The sequence below is a fragment of the Dermacentor albipictus genome, chromosome 1 (genome assembly GCF_038994185.2).
Source record: "Dermacentor albipictus isolate Rhodes 1998 colony chromosome 1, USDA_Dalb.pri_finalv2, whole genome shotgun sequence".
Taxonomy (NCBI): domain Eukaryota; kingdom Metazoa; phylum Arthropoda; class Arachnida; order Ixodida; family Ixodidae; genus Dermacentor; species Dermacentor albipictus.
Window position 1 is genome coordinate 263,566,556 of NC_091821.1, and position 25,352 is coordinate 263,591,907.

The following is a 25,352-nucleotide window of genomic DNA, read 5'->3' on the forward strand; positions in this document are numbered from 1 at the left end:
CGCTAAAGCATTTGATAAGGTCTGTTATAAACTTTTACTTTACAAACGAAGTCAGTTGAACCTGGACCCTAACATCCTAAAGTGGACTGAATGATTCCTATCTAATCACTCTCAATTTGTAACCGCAAACGGCCATACCACTTTGAAGCGTAACTGCCGGTGTACCTCAAGGTTCAGTACTCGGGCCTCTTTTGTTTCTCATTTATATTAGACTTCCCTTACTCACTTTCATCTAACATTCGCTTATTTGCTGATCATTGTGTTATCTTTCGTGAAATAACTAATGCAGAGGCTCCTAACCACCTTCAGTCTGATCTAATTAATAATAATAATAATAATAATAATAATAATAATAATAATAATAATAATAATACTTTACTGATGACTTGAGGATCATACAGTGGAAGAGTCGGGCCTGCCAAAGCCGCAGTGGGCTTGAACGGCAGTGCCTGGCAGGCAGCGACAGAGCCATCAGTATCACGTTATTAGTATAGCTAACTGGTGCAAACATAGCTAATGGAGCTAAACGTTGGCAAATGTAAAGCGATGCGTGTATCCCGAATAACTATCTGCACAACAAGTATGCGTGTATCCAGAACAGCCTGCATACATATTACCCAAATAATGTTCCCTAATTAGTTCACTTTTATAGTTACCTAGGTGTGCATATCTCTGCTAATTTATCTTGGAATGTTTATACCGACTACGTAATCCGCAATGTTAACCGCATGCTTGGCTACCTACGCCGTAACTTTTCAACGGCCCTTTCATCCCTAAAGATGCTTCTTTATACTCACCCTTACACGTCCGAAACCTGAATATGCAAGCGCTGTTTGAGATCTCGCCACTGACAAAGTAATTAATTCAATAGAACTCGTGCAATATAATTCAGTTCGTCTCATCTTATGTAATTACAACAGAACTTAAAAAAAAATTATGGGGTTTTACGTGCCAAAACCACCTTCTGATTATGAGACACGCCGTAGTGAGTACACGGGTGTTTTCGCATTTCGCCCCCATCAAAATGCGGCCGTCGTGGCCGGGATTCGATCCCGCGACCTCATGCTCAGCAGCCTAACACCATAGCCACTGAGCAACCACGGCGGTTTACAACAGAACTGCAAGTGCGTCTGCCATGAAAACCGACCTTGCACTTAGCCCTCTTTCTTCTCGTCGTAAAATCGCACGTTTAGTCGTTTTTAATAAATTATACCATCATTCAACACTGCGCAACGATTTCATTTTTCAGCCACAATACGTATGACCTCGAATCGACCACCGTTATAAAGTTGGCCTTTAATCATGTAGCACTAAAACCTTTCGCAGTCATTCACGGAATGGAACCATCTTCCTGGTGAAGTTGCATCAATTTACGATAACCAAAGATTTCGAGCAGCTCTAGCTAACATTGTGTAATCGAAGCCTTTTGTTGTTGTTGTTGTTTACTGTATGGTTGTAACCTAAGCGGTTTTGTATTTACCGATTTACTATCTTAGTTTGCTACCAATTAAAGAGGACGTTGTAAACCCTAGCTAAAACTCTATGATCACAAGCCATTGTACTTAAGCGTTCTAACTGCTTACATTTGTTTCTTTTTCTCATTTACTGTAAACCACTCCCCTCCTTAATACCTTTGGCCCTGAGGGCAACAATAAATAAATATTTCGCAAAAAAAGAAGAAAAAAAAGGGAGAATATATTGTGTTGAAATTTCTGCTGGCTCTAGAAAACGTGCCACTGCTGTTCAGACTAAGTACATTTTTTTTAGATTAAAAGTATACGCACAGCTTTCGTGGTAAGGATACGTGTCTGCGTGACCACTATTCTAAAGCAGTGCAACCTTATACCACGCCGGAAGCATAAAGAAGAGCGCACACAGCTAGCGTATGAATTGCCAACTCGACCACGAAGCAGCACTCGTACAGCATATGTGAACTTACCCTCCAGGAGAGCTTGATCGAGCTTGAATCCAACGCAGCCGCGCTAACTTGGGATGGTGCTTCCTGAGGTGCTGAAAAAGCACATTGAAACGTGAATTTAAAGGTCTCACGCAAAAGCCATTACCACTAAGACAAAGCGAATTTGTGTAAATGTACGGCATGCGTCGTAGGATAAAGTCATCGGAAAAAAATGACAATTGAGAGTGTTCTTCCTGTTTGTTTTTAAACAGTTTTTTTTATGGCTACAGAGTATTTGAAACGACGGACATGGATTCAAAATGTCATGGAAGCAACAGCGGAGTATTGTCCAGTTCCCGCAGGCATTATACGGCGTAAGTAAAGCATGTCGCAAGGTTACAAGCAGCACTTTGGCACAAGAGATGTAACAACAGTGGGACTCGGAGTGCCAGTGAGCTGCTAGCTGCAGCTCATTGTTGAAGTTGCGCACACAAAGATGGAGCGGAAAGGTATGAAGACACGCACGCCATGGAATGGATTGCACAAGCTCTCCCAGCTATCCAGTCGACTATATATATATATATATATATATATATATATATATATATATATATAAAATACTGTACGGCCCTATGGGGGCATTGTGTAAGGGGGGTTACAAAGTCAAAGGCAAACAAGAGCCAGCAGCCTTCTGAAGTCTGGTACAAAAGCTACGTCGCAATGCAGGGCTCTTCAACATTACTAGAAAGATCAAAAGATGCGAAAGAAAAAAAACTGAAGTAATGAAATGCCACAGAGGCACACTTCAAGGAATATTTCGGGAAAAGGACGCAAAAAAGCAATAATATAGACCGGGCATACTAGTGAGCACGTGACGCAGCATAAAATACCAATTGATCAGAGCGAGATAGCAATGCATCAGTAGAAATAAAATCTTCGCAAGTAGTTCGAAGCACATTGCCAAGTATAAGAAACAAGATAAAGTGATTTGTAAGTGCTAGTATAAAAAATGCTCGTGTAGGAGATGACGAAATTTTGTTGATCTGATTCGGAAGCAATGTTATCAGGAACATTGTTCCACAAGCGAATGGTCGCAGCGAGTGCGGAAAAGTTAAAAGCATGCGTCGTACCGTACATGCGCGCAAAACTTGAGTGGTTATTTGATCGGAGAGACCTGTTTGAGGCGATCTGGATATGCAGTGCGGATTGCGTGGCATTATAAACTTATTTGTGAAACAAGGATAACGAAGCGATATAACAGCAAGGCTGGAGGGAATGATCGAGTTTGATTTGCGTTACGCTGGAGTGGTGGCTATAATTGCGTGAGATGAAACGGGCAGCTCGGTTCTGTTCTGATTTAAGCATGTCGATTAACTAGGTTGGATGTGGGGACCAAATGAATGATGCATACTCGAGCTGTGGACAAACAAATGTCTGATAGGCCAATTAGCGGATGTTGGAAGGTGAATTGCCCAGATTACGACGTAGGTAACCTAATGTCCTTGAAGCTTTTGCGCAGGTGGCTGCAATGTGGCCTGTCCAGGAAAGGGTTTCGGTTAGGTGAACACCCAAACATTTATATGAGCCTGCAAGTAACAATGCTTTCTTATTGACGTTGTATGAAAAATGTGAGTTGTCACGCTTACGACTAAAAGAAATTACCCGATATTTCGATACATTTAGAGCATATATATATATATATATATATATATATATATATATATATATATATATATATATATATATATATATAAGCATGTCACCGGAGCAGCTTATACATAATCCACTTGCTGGTTTCTTACCTTCCATGTTTGTCGTGACTGATATGGGCTTGCTGGGTGCGGAGGAGCCCAGGTCGTTGTTGGCAATGATCTTGAACTGGTACTCGGTCACCGGCTGCAGGTTCGTCACCGACGCCGTGGTCAGTCCCCCTGGCACTGAGATGCGCCGCACGGAGTCGTGGTCGTGTCGGCCACCTCCCACTGCGCCGTTCAAGTGGGAACGCACACCGAACATACGGCCGTTGAGAGGAAAACACTGGGAACCATCGTCGTATAATTTATTTAAATCATTGACCTGTCTTACAGGATCTTATGATGAGGGGCTGAGTGCCTCCTCCCGCCCACTGTCCTTATGCGCATCGGTACACATGCCGTATACATTACGGTCTGCACGTGCACACTAGTACTTTGATCCCGCAGGGGCAACAATCGTAATAGTGTTACAAGATAACCTCGCAGGGTTAGTACTCGGGGCATACTAACACGCGGTCGCTCAATTACTCCCCCTCGCTCACTCACAGAGGGTGAAAACGGATCAAGAGGTCTCCGAATGGTGACAACGGGTGCATTCGACATACCGCTTGGTTGGTAGACGATGGAGTAGCTCGTGATGGGGCTGTTGCCGGCGTAGGGCGCCGTCCACACGAGGCTGACCACGTTGCTGGTCACCTCCGCCACTCGAAGGTCTTCGGGTGCGTCGGGAACCTCTGTGGATGAAAGTACGACGTCCGTCATGAAGCGTGACGAGGAAGTGCCGCCACGTTCAGTTAGATGCTTCTACTTTACGTAACTACGTGTAAATGAACCGTGCTAGTGCAGAAGGCGCTGAAACGTCAACTGCTTACTTTTGTTGAGCTTGCGAGAAAAGTCACCTGAACTCTGACCCGTGGAATAGCGCGGTGTTTCAGATGTGTTCTCCGTCTTTTAATATAGAAAGACGAAGAGTGCAACATGGAAATTGTTGTTCAAAATAAGGCGTGCCTGAGGAGGGCATGAGAATGCATAGTCTAACAGGATAGCGCTCGTCCTTGTTTTTTCTCGGCTGTCCTCGTGTCTCCGAGCAAACATTTTCAGTGTGTAACAGGAAATCGCTCGAGGTGATAAAAGCGGATGTTTCGTCAGGGAGCTAATGAGATTACGGGTCGCAGAAGCTCTGGATAGACGGCCGTCGCGTCACGACAGCGAACATGGCATGGAAAAGACCACCGGAATCATCAAAATCAAGTGTGCAGTTGCATGTACGGTACAGTTGAATCGCTGCGGTCCAAGAGCGTTGCTGCACCTACGACATAGAAAGGTTTCTCCCTATAGCCATGACATAGGCTCTTCTTGTGCACTTATTAGCGCTGTTCAACGAGCGTCGCTCGAGGAGACATCCTTGAACTGCTCTTTTTTCTCGTATTAGTGAAGAAATTTCTCGCAATATCTTTCCTTTTATTTTTGTCTTTTCAGGAAATCTGGTTCAATGTATCTTACAGTAGTAATACAGCGAGTCGGGCGAGTCGGTTTCCGTTCACAATGAATGTTACTAGCGCTCGTCCCGTGTTCTTTCTTGTCTTAGTCCCTTTTTTGCGCTCGTAACATTCATTATGAATGTATCTCCTAATCTTTCCGTTTTGTTCGAAGCTGTTGCTTAGACGAGAATGCGCTCGCGATGGCGCAGCTGCTATCGATGACGGGGAGAAGGCGCTCGCTTCAAACTGTCGCGGGCTGACGTGCGCGCTTGACGCGTGCATGCGGGTGGCGGCTCTCCCGCACTCTCTTGAGAGAAAAAAAAAAGTCGTCATATTTACTAAGTAAATGCTAACACGCTGCTTGTCCCAAAAGGCGCTACCTTGTTAGTAAATGCAGGCAGTAAATTGAAGGCTAGTACTTTTCACTACCTGCTGAAGCTAGAAAGAGAGCACTAATTTAGTACTAACGAAATACGACCTCGGTAGTGCAGCTACTAACGCAACTGAAATATAATTGCCAACAGTACAATGGGGCCTATTCGGTCTATAAGTGCCGCTTGCATTATCATATGAAGTCGGTGGTATTGTGAAAGCATAATTAGGTAAAATAATAAATATATCAAGAAAAGGAGGACTGTGTCCTTGCGCTATATAGACCTTTTCATCGGGCGAGGAGGATAGGGCGCGCGGAGAGCCTTTCCTCCTCTCTGGCTTGGGCGATCCGCCGCAGCGCTGCTTGAAAGTATTGCTGTCGCGTGCTGCGGAACGATTTCGAGATGTTTTAGATGGTACTTTGTGAAATTTACGCCATGTCCGTTCATATAAGGTCGTCAGGGAAGCCTTTCGGTGCATCGGTAACTGCAGCAGGCGGAAAAATGTGACGCGCTTCATCAGCCACGGTGTACGCACATTATCAGTCGTGGTTTGTGTATGTGTTGTGAACTATTTTGCTTATATCGTTTTTAATTCAACAAAGAAAACCGGTGTCTCTGTATTAGCAGCATGAAATGGTAAATCTGCTCACTATCTGATCGCTTGGCGTAGGGAGTAACGCATAAAGCATAAGAGCGCATGCTCGTGCACGGCCAACCTATAAGGCAACCACGAAACATCTAAGCGGCAGGCGCTAGCAAATATTTGTGATGCACCGGCATCGTTCTCGCACATTTCAAGTTTAGTAGTCTTCAAATTACCATTTGTCTACGCTAGCCTTCCTGCATGAGGCCGATGGCGCTGCTCAACACAGCGATCACTGCGGTTGGTGAACCAGCACGATACATATGTAAGCTGGGCACTTCGGCATTGCCTTTTTGGCCTGTATACAGCCATAATATATGAGAGGGATCGCATAAAAAATGCGATGCCTATTCTTGAGGACAAAATTTCTGTAATACGTGTGAGCGCGTCGTAGAGAACGGAACGAACACAGCCGAAAAAAAAGATCGGTTATCATCCTCTTTCTCGAAAAAGCAAGAGAAACGCCGCAATACGACCTCGCATAGTCACGCCGCACAACGTTCATAAATATATAACCGCTGATGCCGTATGCTTGGACCATGCGGTATATAGAACAAAGATGTCTGTAATCCAGCACCTACCACTGCTTAGGACGCTCGCGCAGTTCGTAAACAGTCTCTTTGCTGGACAAGCTTAATTCAGACTGAAAGGTATACTGCTATTACTTGCCAAAACTATTTTATTCAGGGGCAGAAACCTCATCCATCGAACCAAGTAGTCACGCAATGTAACCTGCAGCGAACAGCTTGAACGCTTGTCTAAGTATAACATCTCAGCTCCTATCGTAGCAGAACGGTACCCACGCTGTTACGATCGTCGCGTATGTTTCATGGCTCCTAAACCGCAGCTTAGAAATAGAGGATAATACTGCAATAAGGTCACATTAGTGATTGGAACATTCAGAAATACACAAATGATCTCTGATGCTGATTGTAGGCTCAAATATGCGCGCACACATCGCGCTGCGTGTTCCGTCCACCTCAACGCCAGCAGAAATTCCGGCTATGACGCCTTAAACCACTCCAGCACGTCTCACAGAACCGTTTACCACGCACAAGACGCACTTCATACTAAATAGACCGCACGACCGCGAAAACAAACGCCAGAACCTACCGCCGAGCGTTGTTAGATATGGAGCTGTTTCCTGCGCCTACTTCGAGTTCCCCAAACCACTTCGAATCGCAGCACAGCTAATTGAGGAATGCAGAAGCAGGGATGCCACATTCCTGAGGCAGGACACTTGCAAACAAGTTCGTACGCCGCCAGGATTAGAAGGGGCCCTCGGACAATGGAGCCCAATCGTCCCCCTTCGCATTTGAAGAAGACATTTGCTACCGCTGCGGGGCCGTAGCACCGGGAGCAGGTGGGCCTTCGGACAATGGAGCATGAGCGCCCCCACTTCTCCACCTTAGAAGAAGTGCATTGCAAGTCAGCGAGGCAAGACCGCAGAGAGCCGCCGGGTGTGACACCGCGACATGGGCGCCAACGATTGGCCGAAAATGGCGTCATCTGAGCGGACTCTCCCATTGGTCAAACATGACGCGACTTCCAGTGCTCGAAGGGTTTATAAGAAGCATTCCAGAGAGACCAGAGCATTCCCTGATTCCCTGATTGACCTCTCTCGAACTTGCTGCCGCGGGCCGCAACGTCCAAGTTGCTGCCGGCCCGTAATGATTGTACGACTGTTACTTGAGTCTCACCTCTCTGTATATAATGTAAAATAAGTACTCCCAAGTTTGGTTTTCATCCCGAAGTACGTCATCCAACCCCTACAGCGTATACATGCCATGCAAAAGACCGCTTTCATCCAAGCCAGTATGGCGCTGCTCATAGGCGGCGCCACTGCGTTCACAATATGGAGGCGCCTACGACAGAATGGTCTATATTAAGCCATTATATATATAATGCGTCCTTTCATTGTATATTAGTGCTCATTTACCACGCACACTAAGAGGAAGCTTTAGCTCAGGTGCTCCTATCTAAATACATGTAGAAGCAGAATTAGTTTTTCTCGGCAACCACTGCACCAAATTTGATGAAGTCTATTGCATTTAAAAGAAAGACTTAAACTATAGTGACTGTTGGTTTCGAATTTTTGATTTAGGTCGTCAATTTTTAAATAAGAATTGGCAAAAAATCTAAAATTTTCAGAAAACGAAACAATCATATTTAGAACTCTAACTCAGCAATGAAAAAATGATATCACAATTCTGTGAATTACATCTCATAATGCATCTAAAGCGGACAAAATTCATATGTTACACATGAATGTCAAAAAATTTACTAATACGAAAATACAGCTTTCGCAGAACCCTTGTGCACAACGTAACAAATTCACGTAAAATATAAAATAGCACATTGAATTTGTCCGCTTTCAAAGATCTAATGGGTGCCGTTTACAGAACCGCGATACCTGTTCTTGATGCAGAGTTACTAATTTGTAAACTTCGTGCTTCTATATTTTCCGAACTTTCGAATATTTGAAAATTGTTTTAATAAAATTCAGGCATTAAATCGAAATTCCGCTTCGAACGGTCACTAGAATTTAACTTTCTCTCTCAAATGCAACAAATTTCATTAAAAACGGTGCAGGAGTTATCTCAGAAAAACGTTCTTGCGTTTTACATGTATTTGAATATAGGCCGCGTCGGAGTTCGGCCCGAGCTAAAGCTTCCTCTTAAGGCGCACCGACTCCGAGTAAGAATGTACTACATATCTCCAACAAGCAACGATAAGCAATAGCACACGTACAGAACGACAAAGGTGCTACCTGACACTTCCTCAAAGAGTAAGTTCAAGAGTATTTATAGCTCTAGTTTGAGGGAGAACATGTTGCACCGGTGAGCACCTACGTGCTTGGTTAAATAAAGAAAGTTTTGTGCACAAATTTCTAGGGCCTTCTGTCAGCATACATGTGTACTATGACGTCGCACATAACTGGTGGTGCAACATAATAAACAACACTACAGTTTATCGCAGTTTTGCATAATACTGTCACAATCACAGCATAGTAGGCCACGGCCCGACGAGGTAGTAGTGACTTAGTAGTTCCTTAGTAAAAACTGCAAAGGAGCCTTTGTGGCTAGTAAAGGCAGCACTTACTAGCTTTACTAGCTAGTACAAAACTAATTTGAATGTAGTAAAATACTTCGTAATCTAGTAAACGCGTGCGTTTACTAGCTATTTATTAGCTTTATTTGTAAGAGTGCAGGCGTTACGTGGGTCGACCTTTGCCGCGCACCCCAACGGCCGTCTGAATTCCAGCGTCGCGCGGTCGGTCGCTCACCTTGCACGATTACGCGGCTGCTGCCGGTGTCCCTGCCAAAGGGGTTCGACGCGGTGCAGCTGAAGGTCGCGGAGTCACTGCGCTCGGCCGTGCGGATCTTGAGCGTAGAAAGGCGGCCTCGCTCATCGTTCTCCTCCTTGAGCACGTACCTGGAGAGATATAGAAACACCCTCGCTGTATGTTGCCCGGTGCCGAAAGAAAACAAGAAAAGAGATCATGCACAAGCAGCGCAAGTTTCACTGTTTAAATCTTTGATAACATGTTCATGTGTATCGAGATGGCCGCATTTAAGACGGCAGCGACTTTCTCTTCAGCGCGCAGGGAAGCAGGAGGCCGAGGAAACGGCACGAAGACAAACGGTGGTATTATGAATGAATTTTGGGGTTTTACGTGCCGAAACCACGATTTGATTATGAGGCACGCTGTAGTGGGGGGACTCCGGATTTATTTTGACGACCAGAGGATCTTTAACGCACCCCCAATGCAAGGGATACGGGTGTTTTTGCATTTCGCCCTCATCGAAATGTGGCCGCCGCGGCCGGGATTTGATCCCGCGTCCTCGTGCTTAGCACCGCAAAACCATAGCCAATAAGCCGCTAAGCCACCGCGGTGGGGGGCGGTATTATGTCTTACTTATCTCTCTCTTTAAAACCAGCCGCCAGCGACAACACCCGCACGTGACGTCACTGCACTAACCCTTTAAAACTAACACGCCGAGGATGACGAGGCCGCCTTTGACGAAGATAGGTCCACCTATCGAAACGTTGGCCAGCCTGTCTGAGGCACTTCAACCCTGTTTTAAAAAAGTTTATACCTTAGCTGTGCAGTGAAATCTGTCGTTTTTTTTTTTCAGCGTTGTGATCACCCTCAACTAGTCCAATAAAGCAACAAAAGGAAAAAAAAAGTTTGATAACAGAAAATATAAAGGGTAGGGGACATTTTCGAGCACAGGATGGGACGATGTATGACGCAGTTGAACTGCCAAGTAGTGCAATTGTAAACGATGCCATCCGCAGTGCCGTTCCCATCAGAACTTGGGTGGAGTGTCTATGTCGACGTATATACAGGATGGCTCAGCTAACTTGTGGGCACTACGAGAATGCAACCCACTTAGTATTGTTCACTGTCCTTTTGAGCAAATCGAAAGTATATTGTATTGCGACCTTTCATTAATTATGATGAATTAACCAACTTTAAAGGATTTACATAATTCAACATATTCAGTGACGTTGTACAGCCCATCCCAATAAATTATCCTCAAGAAAGGTGCTCTTGTTTTAATTATTCGGGTCTGAAAAGACAGCGCGCGAGATTTCAAAAACAGTACCACCTGACTAGGCTCTTGTGCGCGGCGACATTAGTGTCACGAAACATATTACCAATGGAAGATCGATTCTTCAGGCAGATCTAACGGATAAAGTATGCCTTAAGCAACGGACGTGGATTGAATACGATGATTGTGGGATCCATCTTCTCTAAGGAAGCTTGTGTGTTGAAGGCACGAAGCAACTGGAGCCAGTATACGATTAATTGCCCATGGAAATTCTTGAAATTCTGTCAGCATTTTTATTGCTGACAGACGACGACGTGCAAGGCGACGACGCTTTCACGGTGGCTGGCGATTCGTCGAAAACGACAGGTGTGGCCATCGGCTCTCATTTTTGCTTTCAGCCTATCCACGCGTTCGGTGTGCGTGCAGCACGTATCATTCGTTGATGGCATGTCTGAGGCCACTAATGCCGCTGCGTGTTAGCACTTTCTTTTCAAATTTCGCACGCTTTCCTTGCAGCCTGGAAAAATGAAAACCACAGCAGCTAACGTCACGGAAATACTTTTCTGGCTATTTCTTAATAGGCTCTACAACCTATCCACTGAAGATCTCGCGTTTAAAGCAGAACAATAAAAGTTTGTTATTTATTACTGTTAATCAAGCATAGTGAACAATACTAGCTTGGTTACATTTTCGTAGCGCACACGTGGATATTTAAAAGCTTGGCACAAGTTAACTGAAGTGCCATGTATTGTGGGGATTTAGCGCAGCGTGACACGTGACAGGCTACTGCTATGTCAGCACCGACGAAACGAAGCAACGGATAGAGACGGCGGTTAGCGCATTGCCCTCTACGTCAAGTACATAGATTTCAGGTGAGCTTGGCCCTGCTTAGAGAGACATGTGCCTCTTGTTCGCATTCGCGGTGATTTAGGAAAACCCTGATTTTGTAACACACGTAGGAGGTAGCCGGGAAAGAAAAAAACGTCTGTTTCGTGATGCGAAACACTCTAAATCTTGTTCCGAGTGAGACAAGTACTTTAAATGCCTGCGCGAATACACTAGCACTTTGAGACAATCCAAAAAGAAGTTGTTCCACCACGATTCGCCTAACATCATACGTGTCAACCCCCCAAAAATGTAAGGTTGTGCAGGTATCCCGTAAACACACTAACAAGGATCACTCGTACTTTTTAAACTCGATAGCCCTATCCACCGTTGAATCGTATCGTTATCTCGGTATAACTATAAGTAGCAAGTTGACCTGATCCGACCATATAACAAAATTGGCTACCGACACCACTAAATCACTTGATTACGTCAGACGTACGCTTGCGCTGTGCGGCCCTCATCCACAAGAAAACAAGCTTATGAAACTTTCATTCGAAGTAAACTTGAATACGCCTAAGCTATTGGGAGCCCGCACCAAGCTTACTTAATTAATATATTAGAATCAATACAATATCGTGCCGCTAGATTCATCACTTCCAGGTACAGCCGTGAAGAAAGTGTCAGTGCGATTAAATCATCTCTAGGACTCGAACCATTGGTGTTGCGTCGTAAAATTGCAGAACTGTGTCTTTTCCAGCGACTTTATTATAACTTCTCTGAACTGCATGGAAGGCTTCTAATCCCACCAACCCGTACATCTCGTCGCCTTTTTAACTCTTGCAGCATCCAGCGCTTGCATGGTTCAACATTTTCCTTTCATAAATCGCTTTTGCATAGCGCCATTGCAGAGTGGAACAATTTATCAGATAGAGTTGTAAATGAGCGTAACCCCATTATCTTCAAGCAGCTGCTTACTGGTCGCCTCAAACCCTAACCTTATAATGACCGCACTGTGCCTTCATTCTTTTGCGATTGCCGTCTCACATTGTGACTGTTCTGCTGATTTGCTTTTGCATTCTATTCAGTGTGCGGCTTGGCCTTTCTTTATTTGTTCTCATACGAATCCACAGGCTGAGTTTTGTAAGAAATTGTAACCATATCACTGTTTCTATTCTTACATGTTATACCCCGACAGGAGTCCTTAAGGGAACATAAATGATGATGATGAAATCGGCCTCTCCCACTAAAATAAACATATAGAAAACCACCTTACGCTGTGTGAACGCCGCGACGATGCTTTGCACGTCAGTACAGCAAATTATGAGATGCCCTATCCCTTGCAAATTAATTTCGTCTCTGACGACACCGCATAGGCTATTTAGGGCGACGAAAGCCACGACGAAGAAGCAATCAAAGCCATGTCCGCGCTTCGCGCTTGAGAAACAAAGTTGAGGTTGCTAAGAGTTACGCAGCCGTCGAGCAGTCCATACTTTACACGCTCGGCACGAGGGTGCGGGCGGTTTCCTGAGCGTCAGACTTGTTTCCTTTTCTTGTCATGGGAAAGAGAGGATTTCGCCAGTTAGTCGAATTATTAAATCGGGTCTAATTTTTTGTGCGCGTGTCCTTTCTGGGCAGCCTAAGGTATCGGGGTCGGAGGGCTCAGGGGCCTCTTGTTCCCCCTCGAAGCTACCGCGAATTACAAGTCGCAGAAGCGGACAGCCGGCCAGCGGTTGCAGCGGCGTGTAACGCACGGCTCATATACGCGCGCCTGGGCTCGAACACGCTCTCGCCTCTGGCGGCGAAATGGATTTTTCAAGGGGCGGGGGCGCGAATTAATTAAAGGAGCCGGCGCGCGGGCCGCCGCCCGCAGCGCTAGGCGTAGGCATCTCGAGTGACGTTTTAATAAGAGTCGCGAAGGCGTAGCGCGGGCCGCAGACGGGCCGTCCGCGCACGCGGGTTGCCCGGTTCGATGCGTGGCGCCAGCAACAGAGGCGCGCGCCACTCAGGAATCACGGATCAGTTTTAGGCGCGCGGAATCCGGCAAGTGTTCGGAACTCCCACCGCGCCGCATTAATTGCGGAACGAGATGTTTGCCACTGCTCCAGAATGCTACGGGCGCGCCGGCGTGACTGTCGGTGCACGGCAGAACGCCGAAAGCCCGGTCGTTGCTGCGACTAACGAACGGATTTGGCGCGTGCGTAGGTCATCTTACGTATGTTTGGATGTATCACTCACAGCACATTTAGTGTTGAATGCGAGAGCGTGGCCTCTCGGTCAACAACAGCTTTGCAAAGAAAGAAAGAAAGAAAGAAAGAAGGAAGGAAAGAAAGAAAGGTTGGTCTTTTGCATATGCGGATAGCTTTGCGACGCTGGGCGTGCTTCCGTACATCAAGAACATATTGCCTCGTACAGCTAGCCATCCGTAGGAACACAGGTTCAAGTTTCGTGACATCGTATATAGTACACGTTCTAAAAAAATAAAAATAAAATATCTAGAAGAAGAGGCAGAGTGAGATAGAAGAAGGCGATTTCGTTAAGCTCGTATCTGGTCCAAGCCACTTGCAAATGCGTTCAGCAACGGGGTTTACGCTACTTTATGGTCAAATGACGTCGCTGTAGCCATGCAGATGTGCTGAAAAAGTTTAGTGCATAGAAACATCGATAGGCTTATCAGGGTGCGGAGCTTGCCTGCATGCGAGGCACGCACTAAAGTGAAGTCTGCCCATGCACCTAATAGCTAAGGTGAGAAATCGAATCTGTCAGTGCGGGTCCGCATACGATTAGAAAATCACTTGGATCGCCACATACAATTCTAGGTGCCTTGTGAGGGGCTATTTCAGTTTTAGAACTAACCAGCGCAACTAACCAGCAGCCATTTCTGGATGGCTTCCATGTCAGCGACAAGCACATAAGGCCCAGAAGTACGCGGGGCCAAGTCATGTGTTGTGAGGTGGATAACGACAAAACTCAGCCAGAATGTACGCGAGCAGTCTTGTAAACAGCAGAATAGGAAAACACGTAGTGCAGGTTATGCGTACACGTGGGAATGCGACAGCAAAGCGGACGGCACAACGATTTTTGCGTCATTATGCCTGTTGAAAGATAAATTAGTGCGTGAAACGCTGCCTGTGCCCCGCTTCGCCTGCCTCAGGTTGTTCGGTGTGGAATGCTCCTCGTTTCTTCACCTCATTGCGCGTTGCGCAAGAGCCATTGATAGACCGTATAGCCAGCCGTAAAATTACAAATTATTGAATGACTGCGTGCTTCAATTTCATTATATATATATATATATATATATATATATATATATTGTGTGTGTGTGTGTGTGTGTGTGTGTGTGTGTGTGTGTGTGTGTGTGTGGATCATCGACCGAATACACGTGCATTAACCAGAACCTCCGAAACACTGATTTGTTAGCGGCCGTTCGGGTCATCCCGCCGCTGGCATTTCGAAATGCAAGCCCATTCATGCCGGCGCTCCCACGTGATTCAACATGCACCCACCCATGCCATTCGTTTGAAAGCGTCTTCTTACGCGGATTACGCAAAAGGCGTAGTTGCAAAGAGGTTTTGAAGGAAATTATAAAGGAGTATGAATAAAAGCTTAGAAGAGTTTGTGAATGCGTCTTTGTGGAATCTATTACAAAATTAAACAAGCATGTGTTTTGATCAAAGACAAGGGTTGTATTTCTTTGTGAAGACTGGTTCATTCGTGCAAACAAGCGTGCGCGCATATGTTCCTGATACCAGCCGGTGCCTCGTAAACAACGCAAAAATACTTCTTTCCAACTGAATGTCCCATGAAAGCCGTGCAGTGGTACATTAGTTACTGCCGAAGAAGATGTAGAGCAGCGGGGCCTTTTCTAATCGCAGCTGTTATATTCTTGTTGCAAACGCGGGCAAAGGCGTTGTGAAACCTGCAATTGCCTTACGGCTAAACAAAAGGTCTTAAGGTGCTTTGAAAGACGATGAATGAGCTGCTCCGCAGGCTTTGCGGTAAATAAATGACAATAACCCTACATTGCGCAATGACACTCAACCCTTCGCCAAAGAGTCTGCCCGGGTTAAGCGGTTCAGAAGCAGCAATGGTTGCATTGAAGTAGAAAAAAATTAAACTGACGGCTGAACTCACGATAGCACATTGGGCAGAGATTGAACTCGGTGAGGGTATTATCTTGACGCAGGGTTGAAGACCAATATGTCAAGGCGTGTGTTTGAGCAAGGGACTTCATCGTATACCGCTTCGTGGTGCGTTTCACAAGAGAAGGGACGAACAACTGTTAGCGAAACGCAAAGAAGGGCCGAAGAAATACGATACGGAAGGAAACCTGCACTGTGGCTGGCTGCATTATTATTTCGGCCGAAAGAAAAGTAAAGTGTTCGCGAAAGCCACGTGGTAATAGGCCGCACATAAATGACACCGTTCAATATCTTTCGCTTTCATTTTGACGCTGCGTCTTGCGCCAGCGACCGACAGGTATGTCGAAAACCGTTAAACAATTTCAAATCGGGTACGGTGGTTAGCAGTTAGCCGGCCGTCCATCCATAGCCCCCACAAGGCCGTCGCTTTCATTACATCAGACGCTTTCAAAGGAACGTGTCGTTAGGCGAAAATTACCAGAGGATACCATGTCGGTGCGACGATACGACTTGGGACGGTGACTTATTAAAAGAATCTTTAAAATATGATTAGGCAAGATCCAGTATGGCATCGACGGTATAAAAAATAAACAAGAAGGATAAAGAGGTCGAGGCCAGAATATATTGCAGCAGGCAGTTCTTACCACCTCTTGCGAGGGTCACCTGCAGCTAGGGGATAAGAGTGCCTGCGAGATTGCGACACATTTGAGACTACCGCGTGATTCTCAGGACATCTTGAATAACACAGCAGCGTTTAAGGATAGAAGGGGAAGAGGCCTCAGAAGGGGAAAAAACAATCCGGACTTACGAAACACTCTGCCCTCAGAGGCGATTTCTTCGAGAAGGTTGTTAACTCTGCTGCAATGCCCGAAGCTTGTTACTTTCGGAAGTCTGCAATGCCTCACTGCCCGAAAAAATACGCCTGGTTGGCCTTGGAAAGTGCCTCTGGCTTTCTCCCAGAATATCTGCCCCCTTTCAAGGCCTCGTTGGTCATACGCAGGGAGACGACTTCCAGCTTGTGCAATGCTACACTTGGTGAAGCACGGGCGCATTCCGCCGCCGCCGGTCTTTAGGAGTGGGATGAAGCCGTATGACGAAAGAAGTGCGAGACAGCCTTCATGCTCACTGTGATTAACTTCTCATGGCAGCTCTGTGGACGAACCTGCCCCAACTAAAGGTGACCGCCGATGGCTATTATTTTTTGCGTAGTCCGGGCTCTTTACTCTTCTTTCTCCATTATTGCCAGTCTCTTTGCGGTACTGGTTAGTCCACGAAAATAAGCCCACGTTTTTGAATGCGAAAGCATTATATGCAACACTAAGTGAAAATCCGTCGGCGTGACCTAAAGATGGTACCAACGTGGGCGACGCCGCAAATAGTGAGGACACGTCAAAAATGCTCGAATAGACGTCAAATTTCTCAGGGAGGTTTGTGTAAACAAAGTGAATTAATGGCCCTGAAAGGGAAATCTGGAACATTTCGGTGTGCGTGGGAATCGAGCCCTGGCCTCCAGGGTGCGAGAAGAGCACGCTTTCCCGACGCCACGGCGACTCCACGGTTCCGGTTGACGAAAGGTGCGCCTACAGTGCGTGCGTCATTGCACACGTCACGTCGCAGCCATCTGGCTGACCAAACGTGCCACCTATAGGGCATGAGCACGTGACGGCGCAACCAACGGGGAGGAGGTGGCGCCACGTCATGAGTGTATAAAATGAGCGCGTTCATGGCGTTCCGAGGTCTACCAACGCTATAATGCTTTCGCATTTCCACAGGTAAGCAGTCTTAACTGTCTGTGTCTTGTCCGCGCAAGCCCTCGCCTGGGTTCTAACTGCGCCTAGGTAAAGCCAAACCAAAAGGCGGGCAAGTGTCCCAACGCGCTCGCTTGCCCTCGAGGAGTTCATAAATCGAAGGACTGCTCAGCGGCATTCGATCCGCCTCTTTAATTTTTCTGTGCTGTCCTTTGCCGCACGCCGCTGAAAACGTTTCGGACGGGTCCCGGGGCTTTCGCCGGTTGATTTGTGTACCTGCGGCCACGTTGAATGCGCGTCGCTTGTGCGTGTCGTGGATAGCGAATCATTATTAATGGCTTCTTCGAGACAGCATGTCGTTCCTGGAAGCCATGTAGCACTCACCGACTACTGGGTGAGTAGGCCTGAGTGCTCTGTTCAGCGAACAGTTCGGCCGATAAAGGCACGCTGAGTTCCGTTTGGCGACACAGCTGCCTTGGAATTTGTCAGATTTCTGCACTTGGACATCGGTTTTAGTATTCTTTTTACACATTATTTAGACATTTCGCATATTCAAGAAGTCTTCGAGCGCAGCCTTCTACGTCGGATTCATCAATGCGGTGCACCTGTTTACATCGACATCTAAAGCCGCAGACAGTTGTTATCGTCAAATATTGTGGAAAAGGTACATCGCCTATATGAAATAGTGTCAGAACGTAGCAAACCATGCATATCTGCGCATATGTGATGTGTTGTCACACCCTGAGACGAGTGACTATGAGCGGCCGAACCACTTAAACAACGGCAACTGTGATCCAGATACATATATTACAGGCTGTTAACTCATTCTCGCTTTTCTTTAACTCCATCATACTTACAGCTTTAGCGTGCCATAGAGCACTATTAGAGAAAGCTGTGCACGCATAAGTGCTCATTTGTAGGCCGTGTTGTACCCTCACGAAAACGCGTGGATGTCATATCGCTCACACGGCGTTGGTATAACTGAGCGAAGCGGTTGTTTGTGCTGCTGTATATCGAATACACAGTCTCTTGTTTGCCGCTTAACGCAGAGGCAAACAGTGCATATCTGAATTTGAGAAATGTGTCGGCAAAGCAACACGTACAGGCCCACCCACATACGTAGCGAATGCGGCCGACAGCCTACAGGTACGGTGACGTACAGATGTTGGCACAGCGCTGTGTCGCCGCTTGCCGCGTATTGTGTACGCGCCGTGCGAAGTGTAGTGTAGTTGATTTCTAATCGCTAAATCCAGAACTGAACTATAAAAGCAGTTTCGTTCGACCTAACTGCTTACATTTCAGTTCAGGTCCGCCGGTAGCGGGTGCACGAACTCGACGGCGCCAGGTTAACCTTCGCTGAACAGGATCGACATTGGCTCAAACTTTGTGGGCACGGCGTGGGAGGGTTAAAGCTTGTACATTTCGTAGGCGTGTTTGACTCATTTTGAGCACGATCAATTATGTACAGTTTGAATTAATTATACAGTTTGAATGTTTATATTGTATTGCGTTAACATTGTTAGAGACTTGGGGCGCTATAACGTCAAACTATTACGAATTCTTCGATCACAATTCTGCAATCAGCCCTCCGCGATTCGTCAAAAACTTTTTTGGACCACCCCCACTTCGCCTGTCTGTCACGCGACGTCACAAAAACCGCGATAGCTCCCCATCTGATATGACGTGTACACACTGATTATGAATGATTCTACGGTACAAAAGAAAAATAGTTATTTACGATTCGACGCCTTTTCGCCATTAGCGCTCGGCTATTGGTCAAATGTTTTCGGGCTGCACCCACATCACCTGCCTGTCATGCGACGTCACAAAACCGTACAAACTCACCGCGTCAAATTGACGTGTACGCGTGAAACATGCATTAATATGCCGAACGAAACTGAATTTTTTTTCTGAATAGCCGCAGGCTGCCCCGTTCCGAAAGCAATAAAAGATGACTGCCGCCGATCGCTTAGGCACCGGCTACTCGCACCTGCCGGAAAGCATGGGTTTATTTGCATGTAATAAAACTTCTTGCGTGGCCGTGTAACGTTTTCGAGCACTTTCAGCACGTTTACGACCTCGTTCTGCCAACTCTTCATTGCTGAGGATCCGTTTTAGCGTCATCTTTAAGCTTCCGTTGCATGCCGCCGCGATTGTCGACGAGCCACCGCAAGCTAAGTATTAAGGAAAGCGGACCAATCCGAGACGCCGGCAGCACCCTCTTCATCGGGTTATTGATTTTCAGTGCAGTGGCTCGGCCCCATTGAATCCCTCTCCACTTGAGCGTGCTCCTCGCTTCTTGTGAGCCAATTAGATAAAACAAGCCGCTCAGTCTTGGCAGTGTTATTCGTTTTTCAAGCAAACAAAAGTGACCTCTATGAACGAGGAGAGCGTTTGATTGGCCTGTTGAGGCAACCCTGTGGGTGACCGCCCGATGGTTGCGTCGGCGGTTACGCAAATTTGACGTCAGTATATTGGAATAAGAACATATTGGAATAGTTTTACGTTATAGGGCCCTTGCTCTTTCATCGTCACCAGCTACCATATATATAATTTCTTGGTATTCCTTTTCTGCTACTTCAGACAGTCGTTTTGTTTCATTTATCGCGTTATTTATATTGTTAGATATTTGTTCTTTCATGTTTACTCGCTAACAATGTATAATTTCTTTGTAGTCCTTTCTTTTTACTGATTGCCTGTATCCTCCCCTCACGCAATACTCCTTCGGGAGCCTGTGAGGTGACTGAATAAATAAATATACAAGCGAAGACGCAGTCGCTATTGTGTTGTCGGTTCGATAGCCGATCGCGCGGGGTTCGGTCGAACGATGGTCGGCGCGCTGATTTTGCCGGTGCCATCCTCAAGCCTGTCGCAGTAGAACTCGCGCTCGTCGGTTGCGTCGTTGTCGACCTGGTATGATAAAAAGGTTTCAGTGACGCCCAATAGTCGGTCAATCATTGGAGTGAGCGTCTTGTCGGTCTCGTATCGACCCAGCGTTGCCGCGCCTTACGAGTACGTGCAGTCACGAACACGCTGCCACCACCAGCAAGTGAGGACCGATGGTGCAAAAAGACTTCGTCAGCAACGTGATGTACTTAACCCAAGTATAACGCACTGGTTTTTCGTTAAATTAGCGAGCCATTCATGAAAGGCGGCAACTACCTGGCTCACGGTGCAGTCCGGACAACTCGGACGATGCTATGGCCGCTTTCTCTTTTAAAGTGGAGTTGCGGTCTTACGCTACGCACGTTTTCGGGACCGCACCGACGTCGAGCTACCGGAGTAGAGTTTCAACGCGGTGCATGGCACGAGTGTTTGCAGCAGCGCGCGTCCGAGCGCTTTTTCTTTTCTTTTTTTTTTTCGGGGGACTTCCCGGCGCGCGGCCACGCGCGCGACCCTTCCAAAACGTTTCGCGACAAATCCGCTAGGGCAGGGCGCATGCGCCGTCGCTCCATAAAAGAGGCGGATTGGAAAGGTAGCGCTTTCGCATTCAGAACTCGCAAAAAAGTACTTAGGTGTCCCGGCATAAAAAAAAAAATCAGAAGATAGTTTTATTGAGCGAACATTTAGAGTGGCATCTGTCTTGCTTTCACTGTTTATACTCGACCCGTCTACCTCTTGGCGCTTGTGATACGCTGAAAGCAAAAGTGGTGCAGAATGAAAGTCTGGCGCAAGTTCCATTCTTTCGGTTCGTTTATTTATTTTGAAAAATTAAGGGGCCGTGGGAATTGAGATTATCGCGCGCACGAAGGGAAGCAAAATAGAGACGAAGCAAACTAGATGCCGCATGACGTGTGCAAGGCGTTTGGACTTTACTTAATGAAGTCTGACTCGAAGTCCCAAACACAAAGAGCAACCGTCTGGGATGTATATGACAAACGCTTGCGAGGGCGGGTGGTGCGCACGAAGTAAATATTGCGAGACTTCAAGGTACCAGAAAAACACTCTTTCGAGTCTCAACTTCAAAGCATTCGCAAATCGTGTTATGAATAAGGCAGAGGAATAAGGTTGGCCTTATAACATTCCTTGAGTCATACGGAAGCCACGGATATCATGTTTAGCGAAATTACAGTAACTAATATTTTGCAAATCTTTTCAGAAATGAATTAAATGAAGCTTGCATAAAATTCGAACCAAATGAGGTAAACAAAAATGCACCTCATATTTTGATATAAGCACTTAACATTACACATTTGTACAAGTTTTCAGCGCCATACGTTAAAGAAGAAACATTGTTAAAATGTTTGTATAAGACCCACATCGCCCCTTAAGTTCCCCGCTGCAATGTTTTAATTCGAAAGCATAAGGAGAGTGTATATATATATATATATATATATATGGGGTTTCTTCAAAATTCAGCACGCAGGGCCCTACTATACTCTGAACGCTGGTCCACCAGTTGATATATATATATGCGTGTGTGTGTGTGTGTGTGTGTGTGTGTGTGTGTGTGTGTGTGTGTGTGTGTGTGTGTGTGTGTGTGTGTGTTACGGGGATGTTGGGAGTATAGACTGAATATATTTACCGTATATATATATACAAGAAAAGTCAATGTGGTCAAGATGGCTGACCAGCAACAACACGCAGCAGCCAGCGTCTCGCGATCTTCTTCTTCCTCTCTCTCTCTTCTGTCATCCATCCGTAACAGGACCCCCGGGTCGTGAAGCGCCGTCTCGGCGCGTGGTACGCCAAGAACTGCGACACAAGTATGGCTTCAGCCTCGATACGTGCACGACGTCAACAGGCGGCGGAGTTGAGGATGGATGAAACTGTAACGGCGCGATCTCGTAATTGACGTCGCTAACTTGACGTAGGCCTTCACAAGGCCCTGTGTAGCGATATAGGAGCTTCTGGGAAAGGCCGACCCGACGACATGGTGACCAAAGCAGCACCAAAGCACCTGGGGCGAACTGAATATCGTGATGGCATGGGTCATAACGCTCTTTTCGCAGATGCTGCGAGGCTAGTAAGCGAGATCGGGCGACTTAACGCGTCATGTGAGCGCGATCGATGACTTGACGAGCGTACTCGGTGGCAACGCGGGGCACAGAAGGTAGGATGGTGTCGAAGGGCAAAGTTGGCTCGCGACCATACAAAAGATAAAATGGTGAATATCCTGCGGTGTCATGTCGGGACGAGTTATACGCGAATGTCCCGTAGGCCAGCGTGGCGTCCAAGTCGCGGTGATCGTTGGAAACGTACATCGACAGCATCTCTGTGAGTGTTCGGTTTAAACGTTCCGTAAGACTGTTCGTTTGTGGGTGGTAGGGGTTGTACAGCTTGTGCTCAGTGGCACAAGAGCGGAGGAGGTCGTCTACAACTCGAGACAAGAACGAGCGACCGCGGTCTGTAAGTAACTGTCGAGGTACACCGTGCTGGAAAATGACATCGTGAAGGAGAAAATTGGCGACGTCAGTTGCGCAACTAGTCGGCAACGCCTTTGTTATCGCGTGGCGTGTCGCGTAATCAGTAGCGGCAGCGATCCACTTATTCCCTCTAGTCGTCGTTGGAAAAGTGCCAAGCAGGTCAAGGCCTACGCGAAAGAATGGTTCAGAGGGAACTTCAATTGGATAGAGTCGGCCGACAGGTGATAGGGGAGGTTTCTTCCGGCGCTGACACAAAGTTGCGACATAACGACGCACCGAGCGGTAGAGACCCGGCCAGAAGAACCGGCGTCGTACGCGGGCGTATGTACGCAAAACTCCAAGGTGTCTCGCCGTCGGTGCATCGTGAAGTTGCTGGAGAACGACGGATGGCAGATGACGAGGAAGGACAAGTATAAACTCAAGGCCGTCAGGGTTGATATTGCGGCGGTAGAGGATGCCGTCATGCAGCACGAACATGCGCCACGTGCCGTCGGTGCTGCCAGATTGCACTCCAGCGATGATGGACTGTAAGGATGCGTTGTGTTGTTGTTCAGCACGCATGTCGGTCATGTCAGCCAAAGCCGTCACGCAGGTCACCGGATCATGCGCAACAGAATCGGGAGGATCCACGGGGTGACGCGAGAGGCAGTCAGCGTGAATGTGCAGACGTCCAGACTTATAGTTGACAACAAATGAAAATTCCTGGAGCCGCAAAGCCCAGCGACCAAACCGTCCTGTGGGGTCCCAGAGGAAAGACAGCCAGCAGAGGGCATGGTGGTCTGTAACAACCGAAAACGTGCAGCCGTACAAATATGGCTGGAATTTGGCGACAGCCCAAACTAAAGCCAAGCACTCCTGCTCGGTGATGGAGTAATTTCTCTCAGCAGGTGACAGCAGGTGGCTGGCGTGAGCTATCGCACACTCGGTACCATTCTGCTGTTGGGCAAGAACAGCGCCGATGCCGTGGCCACTTGCATCAGTGTGGACTTCGGTCGGTGCAGATGGATCAAAGTGGGCTAGTATGGGAGGAATAATCAGAAACCCCATGAGAGTAGCGAACGCGTGAGCTTGCTCAGGGCCCCATGAGAACAGCGTGTTCTTCTTTAGAAGATCTGGTAAAGGCCGAGCAACGTCGGCGAAGTTTTTGACGAAACTGCGAAAGTAAGAACACAGGCCGACGAAGCAGCGCACGTCAGAAGCAGAACGTAGCACTGGGAAACTGCATACGGCGACTGCAAGCTTTTTCCGGATCTGGTTGGACACCGGATGCGTCAACGAGGTGTCCCAACACGGTAATCTGACGGTGCCTGAATCGACACTTCGTGGAGTTCAGTTGGAGGCCGGCTTTTCGGAAGACCGCAAGAATGGCAGCGAGTCGGGTAAGGTGGCTGGCGAATGTGGCAGAAAAAACAATAACGTCGTCAAGGTAACAGAGACAGGTGGTGAATTTGTAGCCTCGCAGAAGAGAGTCCATCATACGTTCAAATGTCGCAGGAGCATTGCATAGGCCAAAGGGCATGACTTTGAACTGATATAAGCCATCCGACGTGATGAAGGCCGTCTTCTCGCGGTCCATTTCAACAACTGAAATCTGCCAGTAGCCGGATCGAAGATCGATAGACGAGAACTATTTAGCTCCGTGCAAGCAGTCCAGGCATCATCGATGCGTGGTAGTGGGTAGACGTCTTTTCGGGTCATCTTGTTTAAATGGCGATAATCGACGGAAAAACGCCAGGTACCATCTTTTTTTTTTTTCACAAGGACGACAGGCGAAGCCAAAGGGCTGGCTGATGGTTCGGCGACCCCTTTGCGGAGCATTTTCTCCACTTTTGATTGGATGACTTGACTTTCAGCATGCGATACACGATAGGGACGCAGACGAATAGGATTCGTGTCTCCAGTGTTGATACGGTGGTGAACAACAGATGTCTGTCCTAAAGGCTTGTCGAGGAGGAGACCTATGTCCGTGGCCTCTGCAGAGGTGAGGTCAGGTGCAATCATCTTCGCCAAGTCATCCGTTAGGGAGACAGAGCTGTGAGCTGCAATTGGTGCTAAGAAACCGCTCTCGGCATTCAGACTTTAAATGTCAAATTCGGAAGTATTAGAAACGCTAGCCAAGAACATGCCGGTTAGAAGCACTTCAGGGCACAAGCTGACATTCAGAAGCGGAAGAACGACGTTGTTATTAGTAATCGTCACCTCTCTCTCCTCTGTCATCCTTCCGTTCCGTACCTATATATATATATATATATATATATATATATATATATATATATATATATATATATATATATATATATATATATATATATATATATATATATATATATATATATATATATTTAGGGAACGAGAAGAAAGGAACTGTATAAATGTATGCAGTGCAACTGACGGTGGTCTGCTGACGGTGGTTGCACTTCGCTTCTCAGAGGCAGGACGTGTGTCGAGCGAGTTCCTGAACAACAATTTTCAACGTACGCGCTTTCAATCATGGATCCGGGACCTGAAAGAGGTGCGACGCATTGCTAACGAATTTCTCTTGCATGTCCGGCTATATCGGCAC

At 46.9% G+C, this 25,352-nt stretch overlaps 1 protein-coding gene across 1 annotated transcript in view; it reads right to left on the bottom strand.

The window, feature by feature from the left end:
• The window catches only part of LOC135902910 (cell adhesion molecule Dscam1-like), a 121,481-nt gene that overhangs the window by 19,677 nt on the left and 76,452 nt on the right, over positions 1-25,352 (bottom strand). The window contains exons 7-10 of the mRNA XM_070523469.1: positions 9,436-9,584; positions 4,257-4,385; positions 3,700-3,879; positions 1,940-2,010 (exon numbers count right to left, since the gene is read on the bottom strand). Of these exons, the coding sequence (XP_070379570.1) occupies positions 1,940-2,010; positions 3,700-3,879; positions 4,257-4,385; positions 9,436-9,584 (529 nt within the window). The remainder of the gene's footprint in view (positions 1-1,939; positions 2,011-3,699; positions 3,880-4,256; positions 4,386-9,435; positions 9,585-25,352) is intronic.